This window comes from Propithecus coquereli, unplaced genomic scaffold, assembly GCF_000956105.1.
Source record: "Propithecus coquereli isolate 6110/MARCELLA unplaced genomic scaffold, Pcoq_1.0 Scaffold28, whole genome shotgun sequence".
Classification (NCBI taxonomy): Eukaryota; Metazoa; Chordata; class Mammalia; order Primates; family Indriidae; genus Propithecus; species Propithecus coquereli.
The window spans coordinates 13,500,433-13,513,110 of NW_012148396.1; the positions used below are offsets into that span (position 1 = coordinate 13,500,433).

At 39.1% G+C, this 12,678-nt stretch overlaps 1 protein-coding gene across 1 annotated transcript in view; it reads left to right on the top strand.

The window, feature by feature from the left end:
- The window catches only part of LOC105813330 (E3 ubiquitin-protein ligase HERC2), a 193,360-nt gene that overhangs the window by 78,556 nt on the left and 102,126 nt on the right, over positions 1 to 12,678 (top strand). The window contains exons 24-34 of the mRNA XM_012647969.1: positions 2,206 to 2,376; positions 2,769 to 2,872; positions 4,234 to 4,384; positions 6,695 to 6,909; positions 7,207 to 7,339; positions 7,445 to 7,572; positions 7,662 to 7,857; positions 10,943 to 11,076; positions 11,622 to 11,795; positions 11,874 to 12,010; positions 12,127 to 12,278. Of these exons, the coding sequence (XP_012503423.1) occupies positions 2,206 to 2,376; positions 2,769 to 2,872; positions 4,234 to 4,384; positions 6,695 to 6,909; positions 7,207 to 7,339; positions 7,445 to 7,572; positions 7,662 to 7,857; positions 10,943 to 11,076; positions 11,622 to 11,795; positions 11,874 to 12,010; positions 12,127 to 12,278 (1,695 nt within the window). The remainder of the gene's footprint in view (positions 1 to 2,205; positions 2,377 to 2,768; positions 2,873 to 4,233; positions 4,385 to 6,694; positions 6,910 to 7,206; positions 7,340 to 7,444; positions 7,573 to 7,661; positions 7,858 to 10,942; positions 11,077 to 11,621; positions 11,796 to 11,873; positions 12,011 to 12,126; positions 12,279 to 12,678) is intronic.

The window sequence follows — 12,678 nt, forward strand, 5'->3', positions numbered from 1 at the left end:
CCTCCCTCTTCCCTCCTACCCCTTCCCTCTCCCCCTCCCCCCTGCCCAACATCCAGTAGATGTTATTGTTATATGTACACTTATGTGTTGATCAGTTAATACCAGCTAATTTTTTGTTTCTATTTTTAGTTGGCTGGCTAATGTTTTCTATTTTTAGTAGAGATGGGGGTCTCACTCTTGCTCAGGCTGGTCTTGTGTCATGAAGTTTTTCCTCTGTTTTCTTCTAAGAGATTTATAGTTTTAGCTCTTATGTTTAGATCTTTGATCCATTTTGAGTTAATTTTTATATATGGCCCAAGGTAAGGGTCCAGCTTTATTCTGTTACATGTGTATCTGGTTTTCCTAGCACCATTTGTTGAAAAGTCTGTTCTTTCCCTATTGAAAGGTCTTGGTTCCCTTGTCAAAAATAATTTGACCAAATATGTGAGGGTTTAATTTTGGGCTCTCCGTTCTATTGCATTGGTCTGTATGTTTATCTTTATGCCAGTAGCACACTGTTTTTTTTTTTTTTTAATCTCTTTTCTTCTTTCTTAAGATTTAATCTGATATTTTTCTGACTTTTTGAGAAATGGATGCTTATGACACTGATGTTTTTGTAATCTATTTATTATGAAGATTTTCTAACATATATAAAAGTAGAAAAAATAATATAAAGAACCAACTTCAACAAGTATTTACATCCTCCTCCCATACTTTTCTTATTGATTGATTGATTGGTTATTTTAAAGCATATATCTCTCTTTAAAACATTTGAAGACATTTTACCCCTGAATGATAAGAACTTTATTTATCTATTTAGAGGTGGGGTCTTGCTGTGTTGCCCAGGCTGGAATGCCATAGCTGTTCACAGGCATGATCATAGTGTGCTACAGTCTTGAATTCATGGGCTCAAGTGATCTTCCTGCCTCAGCCTCCTGAGTAGCTGGGACTATAGGTGTCCACCACCTCACCCAGCAAGAACTTTAAAAATATAAATAAATAAAACGATGATATCATTCTCCTATTTATAAGATTAATAGTGATTCCTTAATCTAACACACAATCTGTGTTAAATTTTCCTGGACTATCTCAAAAATGCTTTTTATCCGTGGTAATTTCAAGTCAGGATCTAAGCAAGTTTCTGTGTGTGGGAATTGGAATGACATGTGCTTCTAGTCTCTTTCCCCAACAGCATAGCTCCAGCCCTCCTCTCCCTGTATCTGGTCATACTGTTTCTTCATCAAAGAAGCAGGTCATTTGTTCTGGAGAATTTTGCATTTTCTGAACTTGGTTGATTGCATTCTCTTCCTCTAGTCCAACATGTTCTTCCATCAGTTATATTTTCTCTAATCTGCTGGTTAGATCTAGAGATTGGATTGTCTTTGGATTTAGTTTTGTTGGATCCAAGTTATGTCTGAAGTCATGCTGTATGCTTTCTGTTGGCTCAGGAGGCCTGTGATGCTGTGCCCCCACCTTTAGTTCTGTTCTTGTATTGTTTGTTCTGTATAAAATTCCCTACCAACTTTGCCCTCTGCTGTCTGGTTAGCATGAGGTACAATTTTTACAGGAGGGACATGATCCATGTGTGATTTCTCCCCCACTCCCCTTTCACTATTTTTCATAATATTGGGTTGGTGTCCTAGTACTTCCAGAGGTGCCCAATCAGGTTTTTGTTTTTTGAGTATCATTATGAACTAAGATTTTACTGATTTGATGTTTAGTAACTTATTTACTTTCTAGCTTTTCCTCCCAATATATACCTGTAAAGGTATAAATGCCCTCAAGCATATATTTAGCTATTTGTCACCAGTTTTGATTTACAGTGTTTTTATCATTCATTTCAATGCATTTTCTAATTTCCATAGTCATTTTTTCTTGGAATTTTGGGTTACTTTGAAGTGTATTTTGTTACCTATTTCCAGTTTAACTGCATTGCATACGCTCTATAACTTCATTTCTTTGAAATCTATTGAGATTTGTTCTATGGCCTAGCATATGGTCAGTTTGATAGTCATGTTGCATTAAGTGTTTTTTACAAAAATCATTGTATAATTAACAGAATTTTCATTTGAGTTTTTGTTTGTGGTGTTAGTTACAGACATATGTATATTATTCTCCCATTGTGATTGTGGATTTATCTATTTCTCCTTGTAGTTCTTTCACACAGTTTGTTGTTTTCATTTTATCTATTGATTGATTGATTGATTTTGATTTCTCTATATGCAGAATCATTTTTTACAGGTCAGAACTGTAGAAATAATGAGGAAGTGACGCTTATACGTAAAGCTGATTTGGAGAACCACAATAAAGATGGAGGCTTCTGGACTGTGATTGATGGGAAAGTGTATGACATAAAGGACTTCCAGACACAGTCGTTAACGGGAAATAGTATTCTTGGTAAGGCTGCATTTTTTCACTCCATGGTTAAAAGTTGTAACGTATCATTTTAAGCAGAGCATTTGGCTTATAATAAATGATCTCTTTAATTCTGCTCGAGCCCCTACACATTTTAATGTATCTGTTGACTTTGGTGTCCATCTTATCAGCAAATTCAGGCATATTTGAAGAATTTCTCATCATTATGCATTTTTTGTTCCAATACTTGTTGGAACTTGTTCCAAGTTCTGAGTTGGCCCAGATAACCCTGGGAGAGAGTGAAAGATCATTATACTCTGGTAACCCTCGCTTATGAGTTAACCTGTCTAACTTAATTCCTATTCACCATTTCTGCTATGGCTTTCTAGGCAAATTGTATAGAAGTCATGTTGCTTTTTCCCTTTTTGTTTCAGCTCAGTTTGCAGGGGAAGACCCAGTGGTAGCTTTGGAAGCTGCTTTGCAGTTTGAAGACACACGGGATTCAATGCATGCATTTTGTGTTGGACAGTATTTGGAGGTGAGGCTGTGTGCTCTGAGAGCACTGGGACATCAGGGGAGACCCTTTCTGTATGCTTGTGATAGGGTGATTTTGACCCTAAAGTACTGATATTTGGGACCTTTGTGGGGCATTTAGCGATAAAAATAAAAATCCTTTAGAAGTTGTTTCATAAGTGAATTTACATTTATTCTTAAGACTTATGATGTGCTGGTCTTAAAAAATTATTTTAAAAATTATTAATTTATAAGAAATATAGACACTTCCACACAAAAAAGATGTTAAACTTTGGTTTTTACAATTTTCTTATAAGCTTATGTAGAAATTTGGAATGGCTTACTATCTTGAGGTATATTTTTTTGGGAACAATTATATAGAAGTGTAATTCTTTACAGTAGAAATATGTCCTTCCTTACATATGAGCATTGGAGTTTATATATCGGGATTGGCTTTCCAGGTATTCAGGTATCCAGAAGTAATAAAATTCATTAAATACCATGGGGAAAATTAACTTTGCTTGTAAATTATCAGGTGTGACTGGAAAAGTTTAAGAGTATTTTCATTTTAACTCTTACTTTCTTTGTTTAGTGAGTTCGCTTTTTGTTAGAATAATTTTCTCCACATGTGTGGTCATGGTTCATTAATACTTGTCAACTAATACTTACCATGCCATATTTTTTTTTTTTTTTTTTTTGAGACAGAGTCTCACTGTGCTGCCCGGGCTAGAGTGCCGTGGCATCATCCTAGCTCACAGCAACCTCAAACTCCTGGACTCAAGCGAGCCTACTGCCTCAACCTCCCGAGTAGCTGGGACTACAGGCATGCGCCACCATGCCTGGCTAATTTTTTCTATATATTTTTAGTTGTCCACATAATTTCTATTTTTTTTAGTAAGACGAGGTCTCGCTCTTGCTCAGGCTGGTCTCGAACTCCTGAGCTCAAACAATCCACCCGCCTCGGCCTCCCAGAGTGCTGGGATTACAGGTGTGAGCCACCACGCCCGGCCCATGCCATATTTTTGTTTATCATTGGGTTCTTTATGCATATAACAGTTCGTTATATTTTCTGAAGCATTGTGTACGGTCACTTTGGAAACTGATTTTCTAAGAAATGTCCTGTCCAAGTCATTTATCTGTGCTTTGGTTTTTCTACCAGTAGAGCTGTGCATTTATTGTCTGCTCTATAAGGTGGGTGGGGTTTCTGTAGTATCTACTTTTAACTTGGGCACAGTGTTATAAACTCATTATTACAGGTGCGGGAACACGGTGCCCAGAACATCCACTTGTCTTTATCATGGCAGTACATTTTAAGGACATAAGTTTTAGTTTTATGTTTTTAATTAACCCCATTTCCTTAGACCGATGATGAAATTTTTTTTCTAGCCTGACCAAGAAGTTGTTACCATACCAGATCTGGGAAGTCTCTCTTCACCTCTGATAGACACAGAGAGGAATCTGGGCCTGCTCCTTGGGTTACACGCTTCCTACTTAGCAGTGAGCACGCCGCTGTCTCCTGTCGAGGTCGAATGTGCCAGTAAGAAAAACCTTATCTTCTGCTAATCAATTAGCAGATTATTTTGGTTGAACCATAAAGTGCCATTGAGAGTAAGAGAGGAAGAAGAATCAATGAAGTTGTTTATGACAAAAAGTGAGGATAGTGAGACTCAGCTAGTTAGAAATAGCTGTGAGTGGCTTTCATTTGCTCTCATGGTCTAGGCTGCAAAGGAAGCTAAAGAGTGTGTGTGGGAATGTCTGCAGAATGACTAGTCTCACTTACTGCATCCTCTAACATAGTGGTCCCCAACCTTTTTGGCACCAGGGACTGTTTTCGTGGAAGACAATTTTTCCATGGACCAGAGAGGATGGGGGATAGTTTTGGGATGATTCAAAGTGCATTACTATTGTGCCCTTTATTGCTATTATTATTACATTGTAATATATAATGAAATAATTATACACCTCAGGATAGGTTGGGGACCTCTGCTCTAACAGATGGGCCCAGCATGGCTGTCATCTTCCTGCGTGCCCAGAAGTTGCACAGAATGTTGATTGGCTATTCCTGTTGGGGAACAGCATTCTGTTTGAGGAGAAATGCAAGTCAGATATATTTTGGAATGGCAGCCTTTGTAATCACCTAAAATAATGAAGTTTCTCCATATCCTGTACAATGGATTTAAATTTTTCTTCATGCAGTTGTACATTTCTCATCTGTCTGTTCATCCATCTGTCCAACAAGCATCTGCTGAGTTGTTGCTTGTGCTAGTTACTATGCTGGGAGTTTAGGACGCAGAGACGGATAGGGCACTCCTCTGCCTTCAGCTGCTGCTTGTTTGATGATGAGCCAGCGTTCTAAGCAGATCGGGATACAGGGTGGTAAAAATGATGAAATGGGGACACTCATAAGTGGTTCTGGGGGAAGAAAGGCTTCACAGTGACAACAGCCCTGGAACTGGGTGTGAGAGCATTCTGGACAGAAACACAGCAATGCGAGGGGCACTCCTGAGAGGAGCAGGGGTTTCCAGGGGCAGGCTAGTGGGTGAGGATGGCATCAGTGCTTGTGCAGCCCCCTGAGCTGCAGACCCTTGGGCACATACTGGATGCTGCACTGCCTTCTGAGCCCTCTGAGGGGGCTGCTGCCCTGCCTTCCTCCTTGAGACTTGCCGTACCTTGGGAAGATGGGCTTCACGGAGATGGTCAAGGAAGGTGGGACTGGGAAGCTTCAGGGTAGAGGGAGCAGAAGTGCTTCGGCCCTGGTGGGTGTGGCCTGATCCATGGAGGGATCAGAAGCTTGTATTTGAGCGATAAGGAGAGGCTCTCCTGTGATTTAAATAGAGAGATCCAGGGAGGGTCGAGTCAGATTCGTGTTTTAGAATAATTAATGTGGTGGTTTAGGGAATGCTCCTGAATGCTCTAAAATCTAAATGTCCAGTAAAAGAACACTGAGCACATTCCAGATACGATTGCTTGGGTTTTGGAGCAATATTTTGATAATACAAGTCATTAATAAAAATCTGTAGTGATACACACACCTATTATTTTTTGGTGCCTTTCCTTCAGTTATCATAAGCAGTTATAAATAACATTCCCATTTACCCTGATGGATGGCATATTCTTGCCAAACCTGACTGAGCCTATACCCCACAGAAGTCTCCTTTCCAGCCTGTTGGATCTCCCATCTCTAAGGATCTATCCTTTAATAAAGATTGTGTGTTGTTAAATATTCTCTCATTCTTGTTACTTTATAAATGCTCTAGGAATATGTAGCCTACCCTGGGGATATTTTTCTTTGTAGAAACCCTTCAGGCATGCTGTTCCCCTGCCTGGATGCTCAGTCTTTTTTTCTTATTCCGGATCTCAGCTCAGTTGTCGTCTCCATGACAAGTGCTTTACTGACTTTCAGAATAGTGGTGGTCTTTCTGCCACTTGCTCTTATGCCCACTATAGTCCTCTCTTGCATAGTCTGACAGTTGAAATTGAGTGATTGTGGGAGTGGTGTTGTACTGCTGCTCTCCCTGTTGGAATGGGAATCCCAGTCTTCAGACAGTATCTGTGGAACCAGGCAGTTCCATGCAGAGTGCAGGGATCTAGTAAATGTTGGGCTGGAACTGTCCTGAGTCTGATACCATGCTTAAGGTATGTTGAATAACCAGAAAGTGTTACCTGTGTTAACATAGATAGTGGAATTGTAAGTCAGTCTGTGTAAATATTAGATGTAACTCTTTCATGTGAATGATGCTAAGTTTCACCTTGCAAATAAGTATTCACTTGAGCATCTTTTTTTCTGTATTTATTCCTGAGCAGTGCACTTGAGTTTCTCTTTAATGTTTGCCTGTGCATTTTCTAGAGTGGCTTCAGTCGTCTATCTTCTCTGGAGGCCTGCAGACCAGCCAGATCCATTACAGCTACAACGAAGAGAAAGACGAGGACCACTGCAGCTCTCCTGGGGGTACACCTGCTAGCAAATCTCGACTCTGTTCCCACAGATGGGCCCTAGGCGACCATTCCCAGGCATTCCTGCAGGCCATCGCTGACAATAACATCCAGGATCACAATGTGAAGGTGAGGTAAATCTCCCCCTATTACTGACTCATTATTCCGTCTAGCTGAGGAATTTGACATGGGAATACTTACATGTACTTTTATTAACATAGCACAGACTTTGTTGCACATATTTTTGGGAGGGTTGGTTTTGAGGTGAGAAGCTGGTTTTGAGGTGAGAAGCTGGTTCTGTTCAGCTTGCCAATGAGGCTTTAGAAGCATTGTTAATTGCAGGTGTATCAGAAGCTGTGGCACATTTAGGATTCATGAAGACTCACTGGGTGGCTCTGAAGTTACCTCCAGCCATTTCTGTTGCAGGACTTTCTGTGTCAAATTGAAAGGTACTGTAGGCAGTGCCACTTGACCACGCCAATCACCTTTCCTCCTGAGCATCCTGTGGAAGAGGTCGGCCGCTTGCTATTATGTTGCCTCTTAAAACATGAAGATTTAGGTATGGAGCTTGATAACTGTGTGTTTTAGCCATACTGTAGGTCCTTTGACTTACATGCCATACATATTCATTCCCACCCTGCCCTTCTTTAATGTCTTTTTACAGGTCATGTAGCATTATCTTTAGTTCATGCAGGTACTCTTGGTATCGAGCAAGTAAAGCACAGAACATTGCCTAAGTCAGTGGTGGATGTGTGTAGAGTTGTCTACCAAGCAAAATGCTCACTCATTAAGGTGAATAGATTTTAATTCTTTTTCTTCTGTGCTGTGCAGTTTCTGAGATATTCGTTGGTTAAGTTGTCTTTTTCTATTTAACTTTGCAGACTCACCAAGAACAGGGCCGTTCTTACAAGGAGGTCTGTGCTCCTGTCATTGAACGTTTGAGATTCCTCTTCAATGAATTGAGACCTGCTGTTTGCAATGACCTCTCTATAATGTCTAAGTTTAAACTGTTAAGTTCTTTGCCCCGTTGGAGGAGAATAGCTCAGAAGATAATTCGAGAACGAAGGAAAAAGAGAGGTAAGAATGTAAAAGAATAGAAAATAAAGTGTGTACTTAGCCCCATATAGTTGGACCTGTGATTTCACAGTGGAGTTTTGCTACTGTCATTACATCTGTCACTTCCACCTACTGTCATTATTTTTTTGTGTATTTATGATTAAATACAGAAATCTTATTTTTCAAGATACCAGATAGTGAAGTGACTTAGGAATTGAATGTGTTATGATTTGGTAACTAGTAAATTGATGCTGAAAAAGGTAAACTTTATTAAATTCTTGGGGAAAAGGAAGTTTTTTTTTTGAAAATAAGTTGTCCTGGTAATGAGATATATGGGACCATTTCAACTAAAATTTAATCTTGCCATTTTTTCTTTTTGAAACAGGGTCTCGCTCTATTGCCCAGGTTAGAGTGCAGTGGCATCATCATAGCTCACTACAACTTCAAACTCCTGGGCTCGAGTGATCCTTCTGGCTCAGCCTCTTGAGTAGCTGGGACTGTGGGCGTTTTCCACCTCACCCAGCTAATTTTTTAATTTTTTGTAGAGACAGAGTCTTGCTATTGCCCAGGCTAGTCTCCAACTCCTGGCCTCAAGTGATGTTCCCACCTTGGCCTCCCAAAGTGCTAGGATTGTAGGCATGAGCCACTGCACCCAGCCCCAAAGTAAAGAAATATTTTTTGTTTAGAAATACTGAGTATTCTGATATGTGGAGAATTATTATAAAAGGGAACTCAAAAGAGTTACTGATATTTTCATGAAAATAACCGTGTAAGGGTACAAAAAACACTTTTTGCATTAAGTAATCCAAATTTAAATAAAAATATATAAAATACTTTAGAGTTCAGTCACTTGTGATTATAAATAAACTGCAGAAATTTATGATTATATTCTTTTGAATTCTACTGATTTATTCTACCAGCTTATAAACAAATTAATTACTGAGTTTTTGATGGGTATTTGGAACAATGGTGTCATAAAAGACTAATGTGTTTTAGAAGTCATCCCAAATTGATTGTTCCTGAACAAACCCTTAACTTACAATAACTTGTCTGAATCCTAGAAGTGCTCTGGATCAGGAAGTAACAACAATAACACTTCTGAGATTCCTTTAACCCAGGCATCCAGGAAACTCGGCCAAATCACAGGCCCAGGAGCCTGGCCTGTCCCAGTGTGAGGGAGTCAGTCTTCCTCTACCATCCAGCCACCTCATGTCCATGGATTCTGAGCCCACACTGTCACCTTTGAAAGTTTCTTGTTTTGGATTTGTAGATTTATTGTGTGATGTTTGAAGCTGGTTTTCTTTTATTGGAAATTAAATAACTTATGAAGTATAAGTAATTAGTTTTCCTGGTGTTGTGTCTGGGGTCCCCAAGCCCTCTCTCAGGCTTGATGATTCACTAGAAGGACTCCACAGACAGGACTCAGAAGAGCTGTTATACTCACAGTTACAATTTATTACTGCAAACAGGATACAGATTAAAATTAGCAAAAGGAAGAGTGCATGGAGGAAAGTTTAAAAGAAACTAGGCCCAAGTTTCTGGTATCTCCTCCTAGTGGAGTCACGTGGGGACGTGCTTAGGTCTCTCAGCAACAATGTGTGATGAGTTGTCAATCAGGGCAGGTCATCCAACCCTTGGTGTCCAAGGTTTTTATTGGGGGCCAGTCACATGGGCGTGCAGTGCCTACGTGACTGACCTCAATTACTTAGATTCCGGTGCCCCAGAGCAAAAAACAGGTGATCTCTGTAAGTCACATTGTTATCATAAACTATCTAGTCAAACTGGTGCCACATGGTCACCAGTTTGGTCACCATGCTCAGGTATACCAAAACACTTATCAGGCAAGATGTTGCAAGGGCTCAGAGCTCAGTTTCTAGAAGAGGGAGCAATCCTGAAAGGACAGACCTTTCTTGGGAATTTGCAGGGTTTGAGCAACCCAGGCCTGCTGTGTTAGCCTTTTATTGCCCAGGTTTCTTATCATGTTGCTTATTTTTTATATTATGCTCTGAGGAGATTTAGATCACTAATTTTTTTTTTTTTGAGACGGAGTCTCACTGTGTTGCCCAGGCTAGAGTGCCGTGGCGTCAGCCTAGCTCACAGCAACCTCAAACTCCTGGGCTCAAGCGATCCTCCTGCCTCAGCCTCCTGAGTAGCTGGGACTACAGGCATGCGCCACCATGCCCGGCTAATTTTTTCTATATATTTTTAGTTGTCCAATTAATTTCTTTCTAATTTTTAGTAGAGACGGGGTCTCTCTCTTGCTCAGGCTGGTTTCGAACTCCTGAGCTCAAACAATCCGCCCTCCTCGGCCTCCCAGAGAGCTAGGATTACAGGTGTGAGCCACCGTGCCCGGCCGAGATCAATAATTTTTAAAGGGATAAAAAGAAATAGGGAAGAAATACCACATATCACATTGCATATTCAATAGAAATTTCTCTAATTGAAGAGGCTAACAGAGAAGGCATCCATTTGATCCTGTTAGGCACTGAGAACCACTGGGCTATAGCTGAGTGGACAAGGGGACATGTGACTGTGGGCCATGTGAGACCTATTGCTTACTTTGTATTGCTCATGGGCTAAGAGTGGTTTTTGCAGTTTCAAATTGTTTTAAAAAATCAAAAGAAGAATAATATTTTTGACACATAAAAATTACATGAAGTTTAAATTGCAGCATCCATAAATAAAGTTTTATTGGAACACAGCCATACCAATTGATTTAGGTATCATCTGTAGCTACTTTTTGTGCTACAACAGCAGAATTGAGTATTTGCAACAGACTGAATGACCTGCAAAGACTCAAATGTTTACTATTTGACACTTTTAGGAAAAGCTTGCTGACTCCTAGGCTTCCCCTCCTGAGGGCTTCTTCCCATTTCCGCACTCTCCCTCTGCCTGTTCCTGACAGGGTGACCAAGTGTTATTAGTACCTGTTGTGTGAGACTAATTTTGATAGTTTTTACTTTCGTTGTTTGAGCATTGCAGTTTACAATGTTGTTCACGTTTCTTTGAATAAAATTTTCGTCTTTCACGCAAATATAAGTGTTTCTTAATTTAAAAATATATTTAAGTAAATGATTTTTATAATGAATGATGTTTTTAAACATAGTTCCTAAGAAGCCAGAATCCACTGATGATGAAGAAAAAATTGAAAATGAAGAGAGTGATTTAGAAGAAGCTTGCATTTTGCCTCATAGTACGATAAATGTGGACAAAAGACCCATTACAATTAAATCGCCCAAGGTGCAGTATTTTCTTTGATTCTGAGATTGAATGCCTGGAAACACAGCACATAGCAAAGGAATCCATGAGTGTTCTACCTTTGTACCTGCACATCTCTAGGGTAGTTGGTTGTTATTAAAGGGAGGCCCCAGTGATGTCTGATGAACTTGACTTATGGTGCCTTCCTTGGTCAGAGCCATAGTTGGAGAAGTGTTTCTTTTTAATTTTGGTACTACATTGTATCATTATTTATTCACCATTCATTCATTGAATGTATCCTTTGTTGCAGAAACTCTGCTAGTCCCTGAAGCTATTAATGTGAACCATAACTTTGTAGGCCAAGTTAGCTTGATTGAAAGTGTATTTGCATAGAGATTATGAATTCAGTTATAAGCATATCTGTAGCATAGTTTTTTAAACCATATATTAAGTTATTAAGTTCAACATATTTTACCAATTTAAACCAGTGGCATTATTTATTTATATTTATATTTGAATAACTGTTTTAGAGTGCAGGTTAATATTAATAGGGTAGGCTAATTGTGAATATTGTTTTCCTGTGTTAGGATAAATGGCAACCACTGTTGAGTACAGTTACAGGTGTTCACAGATACAAATGGTTGAAGCAGAATGTTCAGGGCCTTTATCCGCAGTCTGCACTCCTCAGTACAATTGCTGAATTTGCCCTTAAAGAAGAGCCAGTGGATGTGGAAAAAATGAGAAAGTGCCTACTAAAACAGGTAAAATTTGATGAGAACGTGCTTCTCTTCATTGGGTAATATATACAACATTTAACTGTGTGCATTAATATTTTGCAGTTGGAAAGAGCAGAGGTTCGCCTGGAAGGGATAGATACAATTTTAAAACTGGCAAGCAAAAATTTCTTACTTCCGTCTGTGCAGTATGCTATGTTTTGTGGATGGCAAAGACTTATTCCTGAGGGAATTGATATAGGGTAAAACTTTATAACTTTTTTCTTAATTAAGGAAGCTGTAGCAACAAAACATTGTTCTATTAAAGTTAAAAGTCTGCCAGTGTCCCAAGTAAAATTTTTTATCTTTTGTTTGAAAGGGAACCCCTTACAGATTGTTTAAAGGATGTCGATTTGATCCCACCTTTTAATCGAATGCTGCTGGAAGTAACTTTTGGCAAGCTGTATGCTTGGGCTGTTCAGAATATTCGAAATGTTTTGATGGATGCAAATGCCAAATTTAAAGAGCTTGGTGAGTTTTTTTTTAATAAACCTGATGGTTAAAAGACTATTAAAATTGATGTAGTAATGTCAATGATTGCATCACTGCTATTTCATAGCTTGGCCTTAGTTATATGTTGTGGAAACTTGTAAATGTCAATTTTCGCTTTTGGGAAGACTAATAACCTTGTACATTAGATTGATAATCTGCGCTGCTCTTAGTGTTCTATGATTCTAAACAAAACTGTAAAAATTCAGAAGACACAATCTTGAAGTACTCCAATAAAGAGCTTTTATATTTTTACATTTTTATGTGTATCACACCGTATACTTCAGAGTGTCTGTGTCCTGTGTTAATATTTATTTCTGAATAGTTTGAGCATCCACAGGGAAGTGCTAGGATTAGTTTTGTGGAAGAAAAGTGAAACATA